This window comes from Triturus cristatus, chromosome 5_2 (assembly GCF_964204655.1).
Source record: "Triturus cristatus chromosome 5_2, aTriCri1.1, whole genome shotgun sequence".
In the NCBI taxonomy this organism is placed as follows: Eukaryota; Metazoa; Chordata; class Amphibia; order Caudata; family Salamandridae; genus Triturus; species Triturus cristatus.
This window is the reverse complement of record NC_140588.1, coordinates 1,124,806,152-1,124,827,813: the sequence shown is the minus strand read 5'-3', so window position 1 is coordinate 1,124,827,813 and position 21,662 is coordinate 1,124,806,152. Positions and strand designations below refer to the sequence as shown.

Sequence of the window (21,662 nt, the reverse complement as noted above, 5' to 3'; positions counted from 1 at the left end):
AACATGAAACTGGATGGATTCGAAGCGCTATGTCGAGTCTTTACAATTCACAATGGACGCCAATCTCATCCTCATGGGGAACATAGGCAAGAAAACCAAGATGCCTGACACCAGCTATCTGACTTCATATGAAAGCCCGCATACTGTCATATCTGGATTATGCAATGCCCTGCTCAGCAGCCTGCCAGACTCCATACTGACCCTTTAAGGGCATCCTACATGCTACAGCATGCCCAATGAGGACCAAAAGAAATATGGCCATGTCACCCCCACCTTGATGGAGCCCCATTGTGTCCACGTGCTGGCCTGCACAAACTTCAAAACCAGCTGCATCATCTACAGACTCATTATCGGTTTGAAATGCTCGTCACAGCCACTGACTATCGGCATAGCTCCCTTCAAGACACCATCAGACTGGAGACCGAGAAGTGCCACAGGCCTTCTACGCCTTTCAAACCTTGTTATAAACATCCTGTCCATCAGGAATGCTCCATCCCTGCTCCAAGTTAGGAAAGAGTGGAAGGCACAGCATTGTAAACATGATGGACTAAGAGCCTAATTCAGTTCCTGGTAACTAGCTAGCTGTGTAATGCATTGACTGCCTGTTTGCCTTTGACCCCATGCAATGCTTTGCTGCTTTCGGCTAAGTTTATGCTTTAGAAATGTATGTATATATGTCGTATTCCTAGAGCTCAATCCTAGCCAATCGGCAACGGACACTGTACAAAGTGAAAAACAAAAAAAAATCCAATCAGTAATAGTGGAGGAAGCGTGGTGGTGTATGGTTAATACATTGTGATGTAGCTTTTGTAAAAGGCTTCCATTTTGAAACTATTCCTAAATTGGAGCAAGTATGGGGTGGTCCTGGGACATTGTATTCAATCCTGGGTGCATTGCTGGAGAAGGCCCGCTGTCTTGGTTTTTCTTTTTTACACTTCCTAGTCTGCAGTCTGATGGTGTCCTGGATAAAGGTCTCCCGAGATCAACCAGAGATGGTTAGCTTGCCTGAAAGGTAAGCAGGAGTGTTGGTCGTCATAACTCTGTGAATGATGCAACTTGGTTTGAAGACGGTGCTGATCGGTAAGGGTGAGTTGATGGAATTCTGTCAGGATGGTGATGATGTGAATATATTTTTTCAGGTCCTGGATGACTTTGCTACTCACCTCTGTGTGTTTATTACACCAGGCATGTGTGTGATAAGCGCATGGTTGTGCTGTAGGGACAAGGACATATTGCAGCTAGTGATACAAAGCCTGTCACCAGTCCACAGGGTGCACCCAGAGAATCCGTCTCCCCCTTCACCTCTCAACTGAAGCATGCCACCTGCGGAGTCCCTCAAGGCTCATCGCTCATTCCAACCCTCTTCAACATCTGTATGAGTCCACTCGCAGACATCGTCAGAACCCATGACATCAACATCATTTTCTACGCCAACTACACCCATCTCATCCTCTCACTCTCAGCGGACCCCATCATGACAGAGACCAACTTTCACAACAGTATGAAAAACAATGAAGAACAACTGCCGGAAGCTAAACACAGATCAAACATAAGTCCTGATCTTCGGCAGACACACCTTCCTCTGGAATCACTCCTGGTGGCCAACAGAAATCGGACCTAACCCCCACTCAGAAAGGCCACACCGCAACCTCAGCATCATCCCATACAGCTGACTCTCCATGAAACATCAGGTAAACACTGTCTGCTCAGCCTGTTTCCTCACTCTCCGCATACTTTGCAGAATTTTCACGTGGCTTCCTACCAACACTAGGAAAAAGGGGACTTGGCCCTCATCCCCACCTGGCTGGAATATAGCATACCACTCTATGCAGGCACCACCACCGGACTCACGAGAAGACTCCAGACAACCCAGAATTCAGCAGCCAGGCTGATCCTCAACCTGCCCAAGAGAACCCATATCACCCAGCACCTGAGAGACCTCCTCTGGCTCCCCATCCAGAAAACATGTCAATTCAAACTACTGACCCATGCCTACAAAGCCCTCCATGACCAAGGACCTGCCTACACGAACCACTGCCTGAGTTTTTACCTCACATCCAGGAACATCCGCTCACATCGTCCTCGCACAGATACCGCACATCTGCTGCTGCCATACTGGAAGACACAATTTCTCCCACCTTGCCGTCAAGTCCTGGAACACTTTATCCCCTATCTCCGTACATCGACATCGATGATGGACTCAGGAAGGGACTCAAGACCTGACTCTTCAACTAAGACCTGCAGCACAGTGTCTGGATACCCTCATGGGTGACAAGCCATGCTCTAGAAATACTGTGATTGATTGATTCATTTAAGTGCTGCAGAAGGATCAGCTGATTCATTCAGTGCTTCAACATCTAAGTAACACTGAGAATGGATGTGTGTGGGGTCTGTGTGTGTGGGGTCTGGGTGGTATGTGCATGTGACTACCCTAGATATCCAAAACTTTAGGTCTGTTCAGGCAACTCTCATCTCCTCATCATATTACCTTCTCCCCCTCCCTTTTCAGAAAGGATTATGTGCATTTATATTCAGAATTCAAATCAAAGGTGAGAACATTTAGTGGGTGTGTTTGTAGATTGCTCCCGTAATACATGGGTGTATCTTACAAACGTTACATTTTAAATCTCTTTACATGTTGTATCCCAATAAATCCTTCAAATAAAAACGTCACCATCTGCCCTGATTGCAGTAAAACTAAAGATCAGGTAAATTATACATATTATTGGTCTGCTCACTGTGCTTCCCTTTTAGGTCAGCTATGCAGCAGTGCACGATGTGCTGAGTGACAAAGCCCAGTTCCCATCGTTTCTGCGCACGGTACCCCCCATGAGACCTCAGTCTACGGCAATTGCAGTGTTAGTGAAGCACTTTGGTTGGACTTGGATAGGGTTCATAATTGAAGATAATGACATCAGCTACATGTGGAGCAAAGATCTAACAGATGATTTGAAGAGCGTTGGAGTCTGCGTCTCATTCTGGGAGAAAATCCATGGTAAGTACTCGAAGGAAAAGATGAGGCGCGTCGCTGAGAAGATAAGCAGCTCCTCTGCCAGGGTTATCATCTGCGATTGTTCTGAGATTGAATTTAAACCTCTTCTGCAGGAGCTGAGTGATTTGAACATAACTGAAAGAATGTGGATTTTCTCAAGTATAACAATAACTCCAGATTATTTCCCAAGGTCATCATTGAGACTATTGAATGGTTCCCTGGTAATAGTACTCAATGCCCGAGACATGCCCAAACTCAAGCCTTTCCTAGAGAGCCTCCACCCTAGCAGATTTCCTGAAGATATTTTCATCCATTCCTTCTGGGAGGCAGCCTTTGGGTGTAAGTGGTCAAACAATGCCAGCTCTTCCGGATCAGGGCCAGTGGACGCTAAGGATGGGGAGCTGCAGTGCACTGGCACAGAGGTGCTTGAAGATGTGGAGTCGATGTTTGTATTGACTGATATGAGTTACACTTATCACATGTATCTGGCAGTGTATGCCCTGGCACAGGCTCTGCAGGACCTGATCTCATGCACACCTGGGATGGGACCCTTCCAGAACAGCAGCTGTGCTGAGGCGGGACATCCAAAGCCGTGGCAGGTAAGGTATGTTGATTTATTTATTGATGTTTTTTTTTGTTGCATTCAACAATTCAAGTGTCTGAAGACCGATATCAAAACATTCACCATTCATTGTATTGTTTCCTTATGTGAGAAGAGCGAAATAATCAATGCCCCAAAAAGGGTTAGACTTTGAACAAATACCAAATTCTACCAATGTGAGTGTCATGGTCAACAACGCATGAGGCCTCCACCTTTCATTCAAACTACTCAAAGAATGTCAGCTTTGAAATGGGGGTATTGCAGAGGACACCAGGAGGAACAACCCAAGACTAGGACTGCCGGAGGTCAATACTAAGGAATGACAGAATGAAGAACCTCTCCCTAGTTTTATCCGAGAGGCAAATTGAATGTATGATCCACAGACGTGGCTGCCTGCAGAGCCTACAACATTCAGTTCGCTGACTCAATCCCTTGTATCACTGCTAGAAGTCCACATGGGTAGAGTGTTCTTTCACCAGAATTGTTCTACTAGAAAGTGGAAACTGTAACATAACAGCATCCGATAAGATGAGCACCTGGGAACCTACTAGTCATTAGGACCCTGCAATCCTCCTAGAGGAAGCGGTCACCTGTTAGAATTAAGGCTTGGGGCAGAAACACCACTCGACCTGCTCCGGGGAGCTTGAGGAGATGGAAGATGGGTCAATGGAAGCTTAGAAGATTCAGAACATTAGACCACTAACTTCAGGTCCCTACGCTACTGACCTCTGGGGTCATTAGATGCCCAAGTGGGATGTCATAGGTGCAATAAGCTACATTCATCACAGTGGTTAATTCAAAGGTGGGTTGATGGATGTGAGTGGATCAACGAGTTAATGAACGATTGGATAGGTTAGTGAGAAGGTGAGTGAGAGGATGAGTTGGTTGTTGGAGTAGAGGATGAACATCGTGGTATGTGGACGATTGAGTGGATGAATGAACAAGTAGGCAAATGCCTAAATAGGGGGATGGTTAATGGATGTCTGCATTTGAGAGTCGTAGCCCTAAAGGAAAGCTAGTTGGTTGGGTGAATGGAAGAATCAGTATTAGAGCGGGCGTCCTCTCTGTGTGGACCAAATGGGCTACTGACACACATGGCAGTGGAAGAAATAACTGTGTGACATAATATGTGACTATCTGCACTATGGCCATTCAATCAGCACATCTCTTCATCATCAGAAATACCGTTGTGAGAAGGCAATGAGCTGCGGAAGGCTCTGATCTATCCTTCCAGATGAGAGAGGGTGCAGGGGTTGTTTGGAGCATGGTTGGACTAAGATAGAAAATAGGCCCAGCCACTAATATATAGCATGCTTCCTAAGTGGTCTGTGAGGAGTACGTAATTGCATAAACGTAAGCTTGTTGAAGAATATGTTTGTGACAACATTAGGGCAATGCAGCATTGAATTTAATGTTGTCCCTTCTATATCAAAAAGATAATACCCATGACACATCCTTACTCTTCTACTCACAAGATACTGTTGGTCTGTTGAAGATGGCTTTCAATCAATTAATCATTCAGGGTTTGTGAAACGTGGCTACTCACACATGATGGTCTTTAGTAGCTGTGGGGGGGAGCAGCAGATCAGACTATGTGCTGACTTCACCTGAAGAGCCAGGTCTTGATGTCCTTCCTGATTAACGTCAGCAAGGGTGATTTCCAGAGGTGGATGGGCAGGATGTTGCATGTCCTAGAGGTGAGGCAGGAGAAAGATATTCCTCCAGTACTAGTCTTACGGATTCGACGAGTGGTAGCCAGGGAAAGCTGGGCAAAGTGAATGTGTCTGTTGGGTACGTGGGGTGAGGCAGTGATTCAGGTATGCGGGTCCGGCGTTGTAAAGGGCCTTGTATGCATGGATTAGGAGTTTGGAAGTTATTCTTCTGCCAACTGGGAGCCAGTAGAGGTCGTGGAGGTGTTGAGTCATGTGGCTGCACTGAGGGATATTGAGAATTAGTCTTGCTGCAGCGTTCTGGACATTGTGGAGTCTTCAGCGAAGTTTCTAGGTGACACTGGTGTAGAGTGCATTGCAGTAGTCGATTTTGCTGCTGATGAGGGCATGGGTGACTGTCTTCCTGGATTTGGTGGGGATCCATTTGAAGGTCTTTTAAAGCAGGCGGAGTGTGTTGAAACAGGCTTTTATCTGGCAGCCCATTGTGAGCGAGGAGTCCAGTATGATGCAGGGGTTTAGTGCAGGTTTGTGAGGGTAGCAGGACTTCCTAGAACAGAGGGCCAACAGGAGTCATTTCAAGCAGAGGGGAGGCTCCTAGGAGGAGGACTTCTGTCTTGTCAGAGTTGAGCTTCAGGCAGCTGTCCTTCATCCAGGTGACAAGGGCTATCATTCCTTCATGGAAGTTGTTCCTGGCGACAGCAGGTTCTTTGGTGAGGGAGAGGATCAGCTGGGTGTCGTCAGCGATGGAGACTATGTTGAGCCCTTTGTTCCTAACAATGGCAGTGAGGGGGTCCATGTAGACATTGAAGAGGGTGGGGCTGAGGGAGAAGCCTGAGGTACAGTGGGAGACTAACCCATTGTGTTCTGCTGATTAGGAAGCAGCAGATCAAGTTGAGGGCCTTTTCTCAGATACCAGCTTCTTGGAGTCTTGTGGCTAGGGTGAAGAGAGAGACGGTGTCGAAGGCTGTCAAGAGCTCCAGTATGACGAGGGCCGCCATTTCACCCTGGTCGAGGAGGGAACGGATGTTGTCGGTGGCAGCGAGGAGGGCAGTTTCACTGCTATGATTGCTTCGGAATCCAGATTGAGAGATGTCCAGAACGTGGTTGGTTTTAATATAGTCAGGAAGATGGGCGTTTATAGCTTTTTGGATGACCATGACTGGGAAGGGGAGCACAGATATTGGCCTGAAGTTCTTGAGGTCCATCGGGTCCGTGGAGGGTTTCTTCAGGAGGGGATTGATCTTGGTGAGTTTCCAGTTGTGGGGGAAGGTGGTGGTCTAGAGGGAGCAGTTGATGGCTTGGGTTAGCTCGGTTGTGATGACAGAGGCAGCTCTGTGGAAGATGCAGTGTGGGCAGGAGTCTGAAGGGGCTTTGGAGTGGATGCTTGTCATGGTCTTTATGATGCTGTCCGTGGTGAGTGAGGATCAGCTGTGCAGAGTCGGTCGGGGGGGATGGGCGTTGGTTGTGGTGGTTGCTGGCATGATGGTGTGGTCCTGGGTGTCGAAGTTGTCATAGGTAGCCTTGATCTTGTGGTATAAGTAGTGCCAAGTCTGTTGCAGAGTCTTGGGAGGGGGGGCATCCATGGCCTCACTGTTGGGTTTGGCCAACTCCTTGATGAGGCTGAAGAGTTCTATGTTATTGTGTGCGTTGTTGGTGATTCTGTCTTGAAAGGCCTTCTTCCTTGTGGTTTTGAGGAGATAGTGGTGGTGATAACATAATAGCAATCATGTTCCACTCCTTTCTTCTCTCACAGTCCCGCCCTTCCACCTCTGCGGTGCTTTTAGGTGCATCATTTTCCGCTCAGCAGGCACATTACCCTCTGGGGAGTTGGGACTCATTTTTGGTAGGCAGAGATTAAACTCTTGATTTAACTTGCAGCAAAAGGGTAAACATGACACCTGGGAAATCCGAAACAACTGTTGAAATATGTCCACTGTTGAGAGGTCTGTCACACTGTCCTGCAGTCCTGACAAGTGGTTTGATTCTATCTCCTGCAATGATGGAGAACTGTTTTCAACAGAAACCTAAACTCAATTGTTCTGATTTCACAGATCTGTTTGTAACTAATTTTAGCACATTTGGACGTGCATTACGGAGTCCTAATATATCAGGATTCGTTTTTCTTGTACATTAGATACACTTGTTCTGTTGTAATCTTGCAAGCTTAGGCCCATGAAGTTCAAATAAGGAGGAGACTGGCTTTTCAAGTAGTGTACCAAAATGAGGTTCATTATGTGAAACATCCAGAACACCCATGTTTGTTTACAGGGCTTAAATTAATAACCTCAAATGGTCTCATTTGTGGTAGTGTGGGCGAGCAGGTTAGGCTTATCAGAGGGTTGTGTTAAGCATTTGTCAGTGAATGAGGCACACAGTCAAGCAGGAAACGTGAGATCAATCTAGAACAATAACATGTATTTTTATATATTTATTTTTAACACCAAGAACTTCATTATCAGGTAAGTATTTTAGATGTTATAAAAGTTCACAGTAACAACAGAAGAAAACAAGAGCTGTCAGATCTGAGGCTCTTTGTGAGTTATCGCCAATTACTGATGATGTCAGAATAATCTCGACATCCTGCATACAGTCCTCTCCACGCGGCATGTTTGTAATATATAAGTGATCAGCCTTGGTCTGACTACATTATTGGATTTTATTATCAAACCCGCTCTCTACAAGATTAAGACCTCAAACACAGCATAATAACCACTAAATAAAAGACACTTTCTTTGGATTTATACAATCCCTAACATTGCTGGCCTCTCTCTGACTTACCTCTTGTCTCTGAAGCAACGTTACAGTGTTAGTCAACTTTACCTCTTTAATATCTATTTGGATTTTTGAAAAGCACTTCAGAAAACCTAGTGGTGGCACCCCAGTGTTTTGGATTAAAAGCATAGGTGAATGAAAATAGATTACATAATGGATAATAACTGAAAATCCCTTTGAGTTGTATTATCAACTGGGAGAATCCATCAATCATGTATGCTGATATAAAGGTGATAAACCCTTGGCAAAGAGCCTGCAGGGTCAAGGGGCAGAAACTGGCTGTGAGTATCTGACCGACAGACCCAAGGAAAGTAAGAGAATTGAGGCAGGAATAACAGGACTAGAGCACTGCTCGAAGAGATGGGTTTTGAGCTATTTCATGAATTTGAGAAAGTAAGACTTCATATGTTGAGAAATCAGTAGAGCGCCCTAAAGAGATGAGTTGTAATTACAAATGTCTTGTAACAAGTCCGGCAAGTGATCAGTAAGTTAGAAGATATTTGGGGCCATATGTAGGTAGCCTAATACCGGTCGGTAACGGCCGATTTTCAGTAAAAATCCCGTTACCGACCGGTATTCAGGCTTTGGGTATGTAGGGGGGACATTTCAGGATTCGGTAATATACAGAATCGGTAAATACCGAATCCTGAAATGAGATGTAGGGGGAGTGTGTGGGTGTTGTGTGGATTCGTTATTTACCACCAACTAAAAGTTGGTGGTAAATGACGAATGGCTTAGAAAAAGCATTTTTTGGCACTTAGAAGTGTGCAATGTGGCAGACATACATGCCCTTAGGGCATGTATGTGTGCCACATGTGCACACATGCAGGAATCAGGGGTGCAACAGGGTGTCACTGTGACACCCTGCCACCCTTGATTGTGCTCCCCCCATTACCGAATCGGTATTTACCGATTCGGTAATGGTAACTGGCTTCCCATTGATTCCTATGGGCCTCCTGGCCCATAGGAATCAATGGGAAGCCAGTTACCATTACCGAATCGGTAAATACCGATTCTAAATTACCGACCAATTCCGATTCGGTAATTTTTACCGACTGATTACCTACATAGCATTTACCACTTCATAAATACCGAATCGGTAAAATTCGGTATTTATGAACTGGTAAATGTTAGGCCACCTACATAAGGCCCTTGGTGAGAAGTTAAGGAACAAACAAATTCAACGGATAATGCAGATCTCAGCCCTGGATGACTTTCTGGATGAGGCAAATGGGTTGTAAATGAGCTGTTTCATGTCCAAGGAGTCAGTCGAGTGTCACTCTAGCACAGTGTGATGTGGTCATGTTGGTTCAGGCCAAATAGGAGATAAACAGAACTATTGCAGTAGTACAGGTCAGAAAAGCTTAATAAAGAGCTATGAATGTTCATATTTAACCATGTTTGCTATGAAAGCAACATCTTGTGTATCTGCCTGACTCAGGAGGTCCCTTCATATTATGTCAGGCAGCAATGCATAGCACTGCGAGTCAGTCAGCACATCTCTCCTCAAATCTATGCAACATTTGTGCTGCATAGCCAAGTGACCATAGCCTGTTTGTCCATTGACCCTGCTTGCCTGTAAGAAATTGGGTTACTGGTTGAAGGGAGTGAAATACTACTCAAGCAGCAACCACAATCCTTGACCTTCTGGCCAGAGTCCTTGCTCTCTGCCCCTGTAGCTCCGCGGTCGTGCGGCTGCCACCTCCTCAGTGCCAGTAGGGGTTCGAGCCTGGTGTTGGCATCATTCTCTGTCTTTATGATGTTCTGATTCCTTGTGTTTTTGCACCTGTGGTTACTTGTGCCTTATTTATTTTTTGTTTTCGTGCCTGTTTTCCTCTGCCCTTCCCACCACTACTGCCCCGCGACCCCTCCTCCCCTGTCATTCCCACTTCCCGCCTCATAGCTCAGCTTTCCCTCCCCCTCATCTATTTAATGGCGGCCGCAGCAGGAGTGCCTGAGCAGGACCCCTGACCTTTTGACCAGAGTCCTTGCTCTCTGCCCGTCGTGCTGCTGCCACCTCCTCTGCGCTGGTAGGGCTTCGACCTTGGTGTTGGCATTATTCTCTGTCTTTGTGATGTTCTATTTTGTGATGCTCTGATTCCTCATGTTTTTACACATGTGATTACTTGTGCCTTATTTATTTTTTGTTTCTGTGCCCGTTTTCCTCCGCCCTTCCTGCCATTGCTGCCCCTGCGGCCCCTCCAGCCCATTGTTCCCTCTTCCCGCCTCCCAGTTCCAAGTACCCTCCCCTATTTAATGGTGGCCACACAAGCCATTCTGCGCAAGTCCTCAACCCAACTGCGACCAGCGCCAAGAACCTCCACCGCTACAACCTCGCTGCCCCCCTCGCACTCAACCCCGGAAGAAACAACAACTCTCAGCAGGCAACACAGAAGAGCACCCATGGCCTGTTCACCTGCGGCCACTGCCACCAAACCTTCACCTCCAACAAGACCACCAAGGCCCCCGCACTGAACTCAAACGCCTCTGGAGCCCCGAGGTACATCTTCCTCAACGTGCCATCTATGCACAGACACCCCGGAGAGATCTGGGACTTCCTCGACACACTCTCACCAGATGTCGCCTTCTTTACAGAAACCTGGACCAAAGCCTACCCTGCACCTAACATTGCCACCACCATCCCCGACAGATACAAGATCCAGAGGAAGGACTGCCCCAACCGCACAGGAGGAGGACTCACCATCGTATACAAGAGCTCCCTCTGACTCACCACCTCCATCACAAGCGACCCCTCCGTCACCACTGAACACTTCCACTTCCAGATCCAACCCAGCCCTAGCACCACATTCCGTGGCACCCTCGCCTACAGACCCCCTGGACCCTGAGCTTCTTTCACCATTACCCCTGCCGACCTTATCACATCCAACGCCATTGCCTCCTCAGACTACATACTCATAAGAGAACTAAACTTCCACCTCTATAACCCCAGCGTCCCCAACTCTGCCACCCTCCTTGACAACCTTGCCAACATCGGACTGAAACAGCTTGTCACTAGGCCCACCCACAAGGCAGGACACACCTTTCACCCCATCTTCGCAGGAGGGAACAACATCCACTTCAGCCACACCATGCAACACCCTTGGACGGACCACCACTGCATACACTTTAATTTCAACAAACCCACGCCGTCCAAACCCACACCCTGCCCGCCACGATGGAACTGGAGCAAAGTCACTGAGAAGAAGCTCAACTCCACCCTCAACTGCGACGCCACCACCACCTCGAGCGACGCCAACCTCACAGCCAAAGAACTCCACAGATGGATCTCCAACTGCGCAGATGAGTTCACACCCCTACGTAACCCCGACTGACAGCGCTCCAGAAGACATTCGCACCCTTCTCGACCAAGGGCACACAGCAGCCCTCATCCTACTCGACCGCTTGGCAGCGTTCAACACCATCTCCCACTGCACACTCTCAGCCAGACTCCACAACGCCGGCATACATGGAACAGCCCTCGACTGGATCCACTCATTCTTCACCGGCAGAACCCAAAGAATCAGACTGCCACCCTTCCTCTCCAAACTCATGGAAATCAACTGCAGAGTACCCCAAAATTTGTCACTCAGCCCCACGCTGTTCAACATCTACATGACCCCCCTTGCCGCTACCATCACACAGCACAGACTCAGCATAGTATCCTACGCAGATGACACCCACATCATCTTCTCCCTCACCAAGAACCCTATCACCACCAGACTCAACTTCCAGGAAGGAATGAAGGACATTGCATCCTGGATGAGCAGCATCTGCCTGAAGCTCAACTCAGAGAAGACAGAGGTCCTCATCCTCGGACCCTCCCCCTCTGCATGGGAAAATACCTGGTGGCTCACCACCCTCGGCAGCCCTCCCACCCCCACGGACCACGCCCAAAACCTCGGCATCGCACTCGACTCCTCCCTCTCCATGACCTGACAGGTCAACGCCATCGCCTCCAGTTGCTTTAACATCCTCTGCATCCTCTGAAAGACCTTCAAATGGATCCCCCCGAATCGAGGAAGGCAGTTACCCACGCACTCATAACCAGCAGACTAGACTACGGAAATGCCCTCTGTGCCAGGATCAACACGTATCTGCTCCGCATGCTCTGTACCATACAAAATACCGCAGCCAGACTCGTCCTCGGCTTCCCGCGACACAAACAAATCACCCAACATCTGCGGAACCTACACTGGCCCCCCGTTGAGAAGAGAATTACTTTCAAGATACTCACGCATGCCTAAAAATGCAGCCACAACACCGGCCCCCAAATAAATCAACGAGAGAATCTCATTCCACAAACCCAAGAGAAACCTCTGATCGGCTGACTTCGCCCTCGCCGAAACCCCTCTCATCCGCCAAGCCAGAACAGGCAGAAGAACCTTCTCCTACATCGAGGCCAAGACCTTGAACAAGTTCCCGATCGACATCAGGCGTGCCTCCTCCCTGAACATCTTCAGGAAGACGCTCAAGACCTGACTCTTTGACTGAACGGAGCTGCACAACACCCCTCCCCCCCCCCCACCCCCCAGCACCTTGAGATACTCACAGGTGAGTAGAGAGCTTTCAATACCCCTGATTGATAGATTGATTGAAGGATGAAGTCACAAGCAAACCCCAAATTAACCTTTGCTCCACCCCCTGGTCACACAGAGCGCTCAAGCTGAACTCAGAGGCAATGTATGAAGTGTTTATGCGGCAGTTCACACAGTATGAAAGTGAAACACAAAACACGAAAAACTCTACACCAATTTAGAAAAAAAGACACATTTTTAATAAATATTTTAAGACCAAAGTCACAAAATTCCAATAAGTAGAACTGGTGAGATGTAATTTTAAATTGCACCAAATGCACAAAGTGAGAACTGTGCTCATCTAGCTGCGCTAGTCTGAGACAAAGTCACAAGTTCAGGCTGACAGTGATGGAGCTCGGGCAGGCTGCAGGGGATCATTTAGGCCAGCTGAATAATGGGCATGTTCCTTTTTATAAGGTCGCAAACAGCCTGATTCACAGACCGGAAAAAAGGCTTTTCCAATGTACCAAACCCTATTTATTGATTCGGTAACCTATTATTGAATCGCAAAAGGGTTAGCGATTCACAACTAGAAAGGGGCATGTTTATGGCGTTCCTTCCTAATACTGAAACGCAGACTTATATAGGAATGTTTTGTGACCACCTACTTTTGAGAATCGTAGCGAAAATGTTTTTTCAGAGCAGGCAGTGGTCCCACAGACCGCTGCCTGCTCGTAAAAAAAGAAAAGAAAACGTATTTTCTTTTTTTTTTTAAACGCTTCCCATTTTCCTTTAAGGGCAATGGGCTGCATTAAAAAAAAGATTGCTTTATTAAAAAGCAATCACGGACATAGTGGTCTGCTGATCACCATCCCCATGATTTTAGTGATTCCTAGGGAGTCACATATTGCGGTCTACCTCATTAATATTTAGATCCATACATTTGTAATAGCGATTACCTAATTGTGATTCGCAAATTCTGATACAAGTGGCCCAAAGTGCCTGAAATCTTGTAGCAGTGAGGTGCAATGTCCCCCGTTGAGTATGCAGTGATAGTTCTGATGAGCTGAACGGCTGCGATAAGAAGTGCCATGTCGGGGATGCGTTGTGCAGCAGTTCTGATGCAGCGTCTTGTGAGGTGATTTGACACCCTGTTTCAGTTCAGCTGGGACTACAGTTGGGCTGGCAGAGCATTTTCAGGCCGACTTCCAAGAGTCCAGGACTGGGGAGGCACAAGGTGGGAGGGCAGAACTCACAGCTGGCAGATTCGAGGTTCTAGATATAAGGCTACTGGAGCCTGTTCTGTCCATGAGGATCTGATCAGAAGTCCAGTCGACTAGACCTTGGATTCACTGTGATGGTACCGGGTCCAAGATGCAGGTCCAATTCTTGTCACTTAGGCAAGAGGATCTCAGGGCAGCGCAGCACGGCAGCAGAGTGACAGTTCTTCTTCTAGCAAAGCAGCACAGCGGTCCTTGTTCTGAGTTTGCCACAGGTCCAGATGTGCACTGAAACTTTTTGACCGCTATCAATGATTGCCTGCCTTACCAATGCTAACAATCTGCAATGATTTGGGTGAATAGTTTGCAGTTGCTATTAAGGAGACTGATAATAATAATAATAATAATAATAATAATAAGCAAATTTATAAAGCGCCTGGTTACACTAGGCTAGTGTGTCCCAGCGCTGCGGTATAGGCCTAAGGCACCCTCGCAGTAATACAGACCCTCCCGTGTGAGATCCCTACTACTCTATTCTGAGGGGAAAAGATGGTTTTTCAGCTCCTTACTGAAGGTCATCTATGAGGCCTCTGTCCTGAGCCCCCAAGGGAGTTTATTCCATTGTTGTGCCGCCACAAAGCGAAAGGAGCGGCCGCCCATCCTCGCTCTCTTGATGGTAGGTATACTGACCTGCCCCTTCCTGCTAGACTTTAATTGATGGGTAGGGGCATAGGGAGTTAGGAGGTTATGGAGGTAGGTGGGCCCCTTCCTCTGTAAAATCCGATGGCTCACACAGAGCGCTTTGAACAGGATTCGCTCCTTAATCGGAAGCCAATGCAGGGTGGACAAAACCCTCTTGGAAGGGGCCCCCTTGGGCAGCATCAGAACCAGGTGAGCTGCCACGTTCTGGATGCATTGTAGCCTCTGAATGCACTTAATATTAGCTCCCAATTAGAGGACATTTACATAGTCCAGCCTTGATGTCACCAAGGTATGGACCATGGTTTTCCTGGCTGTGGTAGGTAGCAGGTCCAGCGTCTTCCTGAGTACCCGCAGGACTCCAAAGCAGGTGCCTGCCACCCGTCTTGCATGGTGTTCAAACGAGAGCTTAGTATCAGGCCACACCCCTAAATTCCTAACCTGTTCGCTAGGCGTGGTTGTGGGGCCCAATGTCTGTGGCCACCATGCCGACGTCCACACCGATGGTGCCTTGCCTATGACCAGCACCTCCGTTTTGTTTCCATTCAATTTGAGGCAATTACTAGCCATCCAAGATGCCAGCTCCTGCAGACATGTTGTAAAATTACTGGCTGCCCTCTCATCTGGTTGTGTAAGAGACACCACCGGTTGCGTGTCGTCAGCATAAGACACGACCTTAACCCCAAATTTTTCCGTAATCTCTGCCACCAGTGTGACATAGAGATTAAATAGGGTCAGACTGAGGGTAGACCCCTGTGGAACGCCCTGTTTCAACTTCAAATGTTTTGACCAGTGGGGTCCCTGTGCTACCTGGAAGCTGCGGTCTTGCAGAAAAGATTCCATCCATTCCCAGGCTTTACCAACCACCCCTCCCTTTCTGAGACACTGTAGCAGCGTGTGATGGGCCACAGAGTCGAATGCGGCACTCAAGTCTAAAAGAATCAAGGCCACCGTCTGTCCCTCATCCACATATTTCCGGATGGTCTCAGTAGACAGAAGCAGGGCTGATTCGTTGAATAAGATGCTCGAAAGCCTGATTGATTCGGGTGGAGAAGACTATGCTTACTAATATGAGCCGTCAATTGGATATTGGCTACCTTCTCAGCGATTTTCGCGAAGTAGGGTAGTAGCGAGATAGGACGCAGATTGTCCAAATGATCCATGCTGACATTGGGTTTCTTCTTCAAAGGAAGAACAACAGCCTCCTTCCATTTTTTTGGGACAATGCCTGAGGTACAGGAGAGCTCTAAAAGATGTCTGATATAGGGCTCGAGAATCTCAATACTCCCTCTCAGCACCTTGGGCGATGCAGGGTCTCTGAGAGAGCCAGACTTAATGTTGGCAGCTATCTTATTTAAGGTAAAACCAAAGGAAATGATGGACGGAGTGTTGAACATTGCAAACACTCACCCCCAGTCAACTGATCTGGGTTTAATCCATCACCGTTCTTTAGCCCACTCTGCTACCCCAGTTCAGACATGGCCACATGCAGATCAGTCTGACCCTATGCCTCATGGGAACAGTCCAGCCCGAGCTGCCAAGCCTTGTCTTCCCTGGACCGGAAACAAGCTTACTAGGACCGGTTTCTGGCATTTCAGCCGTCTTCAGCCAGGCTTGCTTGAATCCAGTGGCAAAGTGAGCAAGGGACTCACGTCTGAGCATACCCTGCCAACTTGTGGCGAACAAAGCAAAACCAAAAGAAATGATGGACGGAGTGTTAAACATTGCAAACACTCACCCCCAGTCAACTGATCTGGGTTTAATCCATCACCGTTCTTTAGCCCACTCTGCCACCCCAGTTCAGACATGGCCACATGCAAATCAGTCTGACCCTGTGCCTCATGGGAACAGTCCAGCCCGAACTGCCAAGCCATGTCTTCCCTGGACCAGAAACAAGCTTCCTAGGACCGGTTTCTGGCATTTCAGCCGTCTTCAGCCAGGCTTGCTTGAATCCAGTGGCAAAGTGAGCAAGGGACTCACGTCTGAGCATACCCTGCCAACTTATGGCGAACAAAGCAAAACCAAAGGAAATGATGGACGGAGTGTTGAACATTGCAAACACTCACCCCCAGTCAACTGATCTGGGTTTAATCCATAACCGTTCTTTAGCCCACTCTGCCACCCCAGTTCAGACATGGCCACATGTAAATCAGTCTGACCCTGTGCCTCATGGGAACAGTCCAGCCCGAACTGCCAAGCCATGTCTTCCCTTGACCGGAAACAAGCTTCCTAGGACCGGTTTCTGGCATTTCAGCCGTCTTCAGCCAGGCTTGCTTGAATCCAGTGGCAAAGTGAGCAAGGGACTCACGTCTTAGCATACCCTGCCAACTTATGGCGAACAAAGCAAAACCAAAGGAAATGATGGACGGAGTGTTGAACATTGCAAACACTCACTCCCAGTCAACTGATCTGGGTTTAATCCATCACCGTTCTTTAGCCCACTCTGCCACCCCAGTTCAGACATGGCCACATGCAAATCAGTCTGACCCTGTGCCCCATGGGAACAGTCCAGCCCGAACTGCCATGCCATGTCTTCCCTGGACCGCAAACAAGCTTCCTAGGACCGGTTTCTGGCATTTCAGCCGTCTTCAGCCAGGCTTGCTTGAATCCAGGGGCAAAGTGATCAAGGGACTTACGTCTGAGCCTACCCTGCCAACTAATGGCGAACAAAGCAAAACCAAAGGAAATGATGGACGGAGTGTTGAACATTGCAAACACTCACCCCCAGTCAACTGATCTGGGTTTAATCCATCACCGTTCTTTAGCCCACTCTGCCACCCCAGTTCAGACATGGCCACATGCAAATCAGTCTGACCCTGTGCCTCATGGGAACAGTCCAGCCCAAACTGCCAAGCCATGTCTTCCCTGGACCGGAAACAAGCTTCCTAGGACCGGTTTCTGGCATTTCAGCCGTCTTCAGCCAGGCTTGCTTGAATCCAGTGGCAAAGTGAGCAAGGGACTCACGTCTAAGCATACCCTGCCAACTTATGGCGAACAAAGCAAAACCAAAGGAAATGATGGACGGAGTGTTGAACATTGCAAACACTCACCCCCAGTCAACTGATCTGGGTTTAATCCATCACCGTTCTTTAGCCCACTCTGCCACCCCAGTTCAGACATGGCCACATGCAAATCAGTCTGACCCAGTGCCTCATGGGAACAGTCCAGCCCGAACTGCCAAGCCATGACTTCCCTGGACCGGAAACAAGCTTCCTAGGACCGGTTTCTGGCATTTCAGCCGTCTTCAGCCAGGCTTGCTTGAATCCAGTGGCAAAGTGAGCAAGGGACTCACGTCTGAGCATACCCTGCAAACTTATGGCGAACAAAGCAAAACCAAAGGAAATGATGGACGGAGTGTTGAACATTGCAAACACTCACCCCCAGTCAACTGATCTGGGTTTAATCCATCACCGTTCTTTAGCCCACTCTGCCACCCCAGTTCAGACATGGCCACATGCAAATCAGTCTGACCCTGTGCCTCATGGGAACAGTCCAGCCCGAACTGCCAAGCCATGTCTTCCCTGGACCGGAAACAAGCTTCCTAGGACCAGTTTCTGGCATTTCAGCCATCTTCAGCCAGGCTTGCTTGAATCCAGTGGCAAAGTGAGCAAGGGACTCACGTCTGAGCATACCCTACCAACTTATGGCAAACAAAGCAAAACCAAAGGAAATGATGGACGGAGTGTTGAACATTGCAAACACTCACCCCCAGTCAACTGATCTGGGTTTAATCCATCACCGTTCTTTAGCCCACTCTGCCACCCCAGTTCAGACATGGCCACATGCAAATCAGTCTGACCATGTGCCTCATGGGAACAGTCCAGCCCGAACTGCTAAGCCATGTCTTCCCTGGAACGGAAACAAGCTTCCTAGGACCGGTTTCTGGCATTTCAGACGTCTTCAGCCAGGCTTGCTTGAATCCAGTGGCAAAGTGAGCAAGGGACTCACGTCTGAGCATTCCCTGCCAACTTATGGCGAACAAAGCAAAACCAAAGGAAATGATGGATGGAGTGTTGAACATTGCAAACATTCACCCCCAGTCAACTGATCTGGGTTTAATCCATCACAGTTTTGTAGCCCACTCTGCCACCCCAGTTCAGACATGGCCACATGCAAATCAGTCTGACCCTGTGCCTCATGGGAACAGTCCAGCCCGAACTGCCAAGCCATGTCTTCCCTGGACCGGAAACAAGCTTCCTAGGACCGGTTTCTGGCATTTCAGCCGTCTTCAGCCAGGATTGCTTGAATCCAGTGGCAAAGTGAGCAAGGGACTCACATCTGAGCATACCCTGCCAACTTATGGCGAACAAAGCAAAACCAAAGGAAATGATGGACGGAGTGTTGAACATTGCAAACACTCACCCCCAGTCAACTGATCTGGGTTTAATCCATCACCGTTCTTTAGCCCACTCTGCCACCCCAGTTCAGACATGGCCACATGCAAATCAGTGTGACCCTGTGCCTCATGGGAACAGTCCAGCCCGAACTGCCAAGCCATGTCTTCCCTGGACCGGAAACAAGCTTCCTAGGACCGGTTTCTGGCATTTCAGCCGTCTTCAGCCAGGCTTGCTTGAATCCAGTGGCAAAGTGAGCAAGGGACTCACGTCTGAGCATACCCTGCCAACTTATGGCGAACAAAGCAAAACCAAAGGAAATGATGGACGGAGTGTTGAACATTGCAAACACTCACCCCCAGTCAACTGATCTGGGTTTAATCCATCACCGTTCTTTAGCCCACTCTGCCACCCCAGTTCAGACATGGCCACATGCAAATCAGTCTGACCCTGTGCCTCATGGGAACAGTCCAGCCCGAACTGCCAAGCCATGTCTTCCCTGGACCGGAAACAAGCTTCCTAGGACCGGTTTCTGGCATTTCAGTCGTCTTCAGCCAGGCTTGCTTGAATCCAGTGGCAAAGTGAGCAAGGGACTCACGTCTGAGCATACCCTGCCAACTTATGGAGAACAAAGCAAAACCAAAGGAAATGATGGACGGAGTGTTGAACATTGCAAACACTCACCCCCAGTCAACTGATCTGGGTTTAATCCATCACCGTTCTTTAGCCCACTCTGCCACCCCAGTTCAGACATGGCCACATGCAAATCAGTCTGACCCTGTGCCTCATGGGAACAGTCCAGCCCGAACTGCCAAGCCATGTCTTCCCTGGACCGGAAACAAGCTTCCTAGGACCAGTTTCTGGCATTTCAGCCATCTTCAGCCAGGCTTGCTTGAATCCAGTGGCAAAGTGAGCAAGGGACTCACGTCTGAGCATACCCTACCAACTTATGGCAAACAAAGCAAAACCAAAGGAAATGATGGACGGAGTGTTGAACATTGCAAACACTCACCCCCAGTCAACTGATCTGGGTTTAATCCATCACCGTTCTTTAGCCCACTCTGCCACCCCAGTTCAGACATGGCCACATGCAAATCAGTCTGACCATGTGCCTCATGGGAACAGTCCAGCCCGAACTGCTAAGCCATGTCTTCCCTGGAACGGAAACAAGCTTCCTAGGACCGGTTTCTGGCATTTCAGACGTCTTCAGCCAGGCTTGCTTGAATCCAGTGGCAAAGTGAGCAAGGGACTCACGTCTGAGCATTCCCTGCCAACTTATGGCGAACAAAGCAAAACCAAAGGAAATGATGGATGGAGTGTTGAACATTGCAAACATTCACCCCCAGTCAACTGATCTGGGTTTAATCCATCACAGTTTTGTAGCCCACTCTGCCACCCCAGTTCAGACATGGCCACATGCAAATCAGTCTGACCCTGTGCCTCATGGGAACAGTCCAGCCCGAACTGCCAAGCCATGTCTTCCCTGGACCGGAAACAAGCTTCCTAGGACCGGTTTCTGGCATTTCAGCCGTCTTCAGCCAGGATTGCTTGAATCCAGTGGCAAAGTGAGCAAGGGACTCACATCTGAGCATACCCTGCCAACTTATGGCGAACAAAGCAAAACCAAAGGAAATGATGGACGGAGTGTTGAACATTGCAAACACTCACCCCCAGTCAACTGATCTGGGTTTAATCCATCACCGTTCTTTAGCCCACTCTGCCACCCCAGTTCAGACATGGCCACATGCAAATCAGTGTGACCCTGTGCCTCATGGGAACAGTCCAGCCCGAACTGCCAAGCCATGTCTTCCCTGGACCGGAAACAAGCTTCCTAGGACCGGTTTCTGGCATTTCAGCCGTCTTCAGCCAGGCTTGCTTGAATCCAGTGGCAAAGTGAGCAAGGGACTCACGTCTGAGCATACCCTGCCAACTTATGGCGAACAAAGCAAAACCAAAGGAAATGATGGACGGAGTGTTGAACATTGCAAACACTCACCCCCAGTCAACTGATCTGGGTTTAATCCATCACCGTTCTTTAGCCCACTCTGCCACCCCAGTTCAGACATGGCCACATGCAAATCAGTCTGACCCTGTGCCTCATGGGAACAGTCCAGCCCGAACTGCCAAGCCATGTCTTCCCTGGACCGGAAACAAGCTTCCTAGGACCGGTTTCTGGCATTTCAGTCGTCTTCAGCCAGGCTTGCTTGAATCCAGTGGCAAAGTGAGCAAGGGACTCACGTCTGAGCATACCCTGCCAACTTATGGAGAACAAAGCAAAACCAAAGGAAATGATGGACGGAGTGTTGAACATTGCAAACACTCACCCCCAGTCAACTGATCTGGGTTTAATCCATCACCGTTCTTTAGCCCACTCTGCCACCCCAGTTCAGACATGGCCACATGCAAATCAGTCTGACCCTGTGCCTCATGGGAACAGTCCAGCCCGAACTGCCAAGCCATGTCTTCCCTGGACCGGAAACAAGCTTCCTAGGACCGGTTTCTGGCATTTCAGCCGTCTTCAGCCAGGCTTGCTTGAATCCAGTGGCAAAGTGAGCAAGGGACTCACGTCTTAGCATACCCTGCCAACTTATGGCGAACAAAGCAAAACCAAAGGAAATGATGGACGGAGTGTTGAACATTGCAAACACTCACCCCCAGTCAACTGATCTGGGTTTAATCCATCACCGTTCTTTAGCCCACTCTGCCACCCCAGTTCAGACATGGCCACATGCAAATCAGTCTGACCCTGTGCCTCATGGGAACAGTCCAGCCCGAACTGCCAAGCCATGTCTTCCCTGGACCGCAAACAAGCTTCCTAGGACCGGTTTCTGGCATTTCAGCCGTCTTCAGCCAGGCTTGC

At 48.7% G+C, this 21,662-nt stretch overlaps 1 protein-coding gene across 1 annotated transcript in view; it reads left to right on the top strand.

Annotated features, from left to right (window-relative positions):
- The first annotated feature begins 229 nt into the window (after positions 1–229).
- LOC146829877 (extracellular calcium-sensing receptor-like) overlaps positions 230–21,662 on the top strand; it is a 179,520-nt gene continuing 158,087 nt past the window's right edge. The window contains exons 1-2 of the mRNA XM_085606553.1: positions 230–505; positions 2,755–3,591. Coding sequence (XP_085462679.1) covers positions 230–505; positions 2,755–3,591 — 1,113 coding nt within the window. The remainder of the gene's footprint in view (positions 506–2,754; positions 3,592–21,662) is intronic.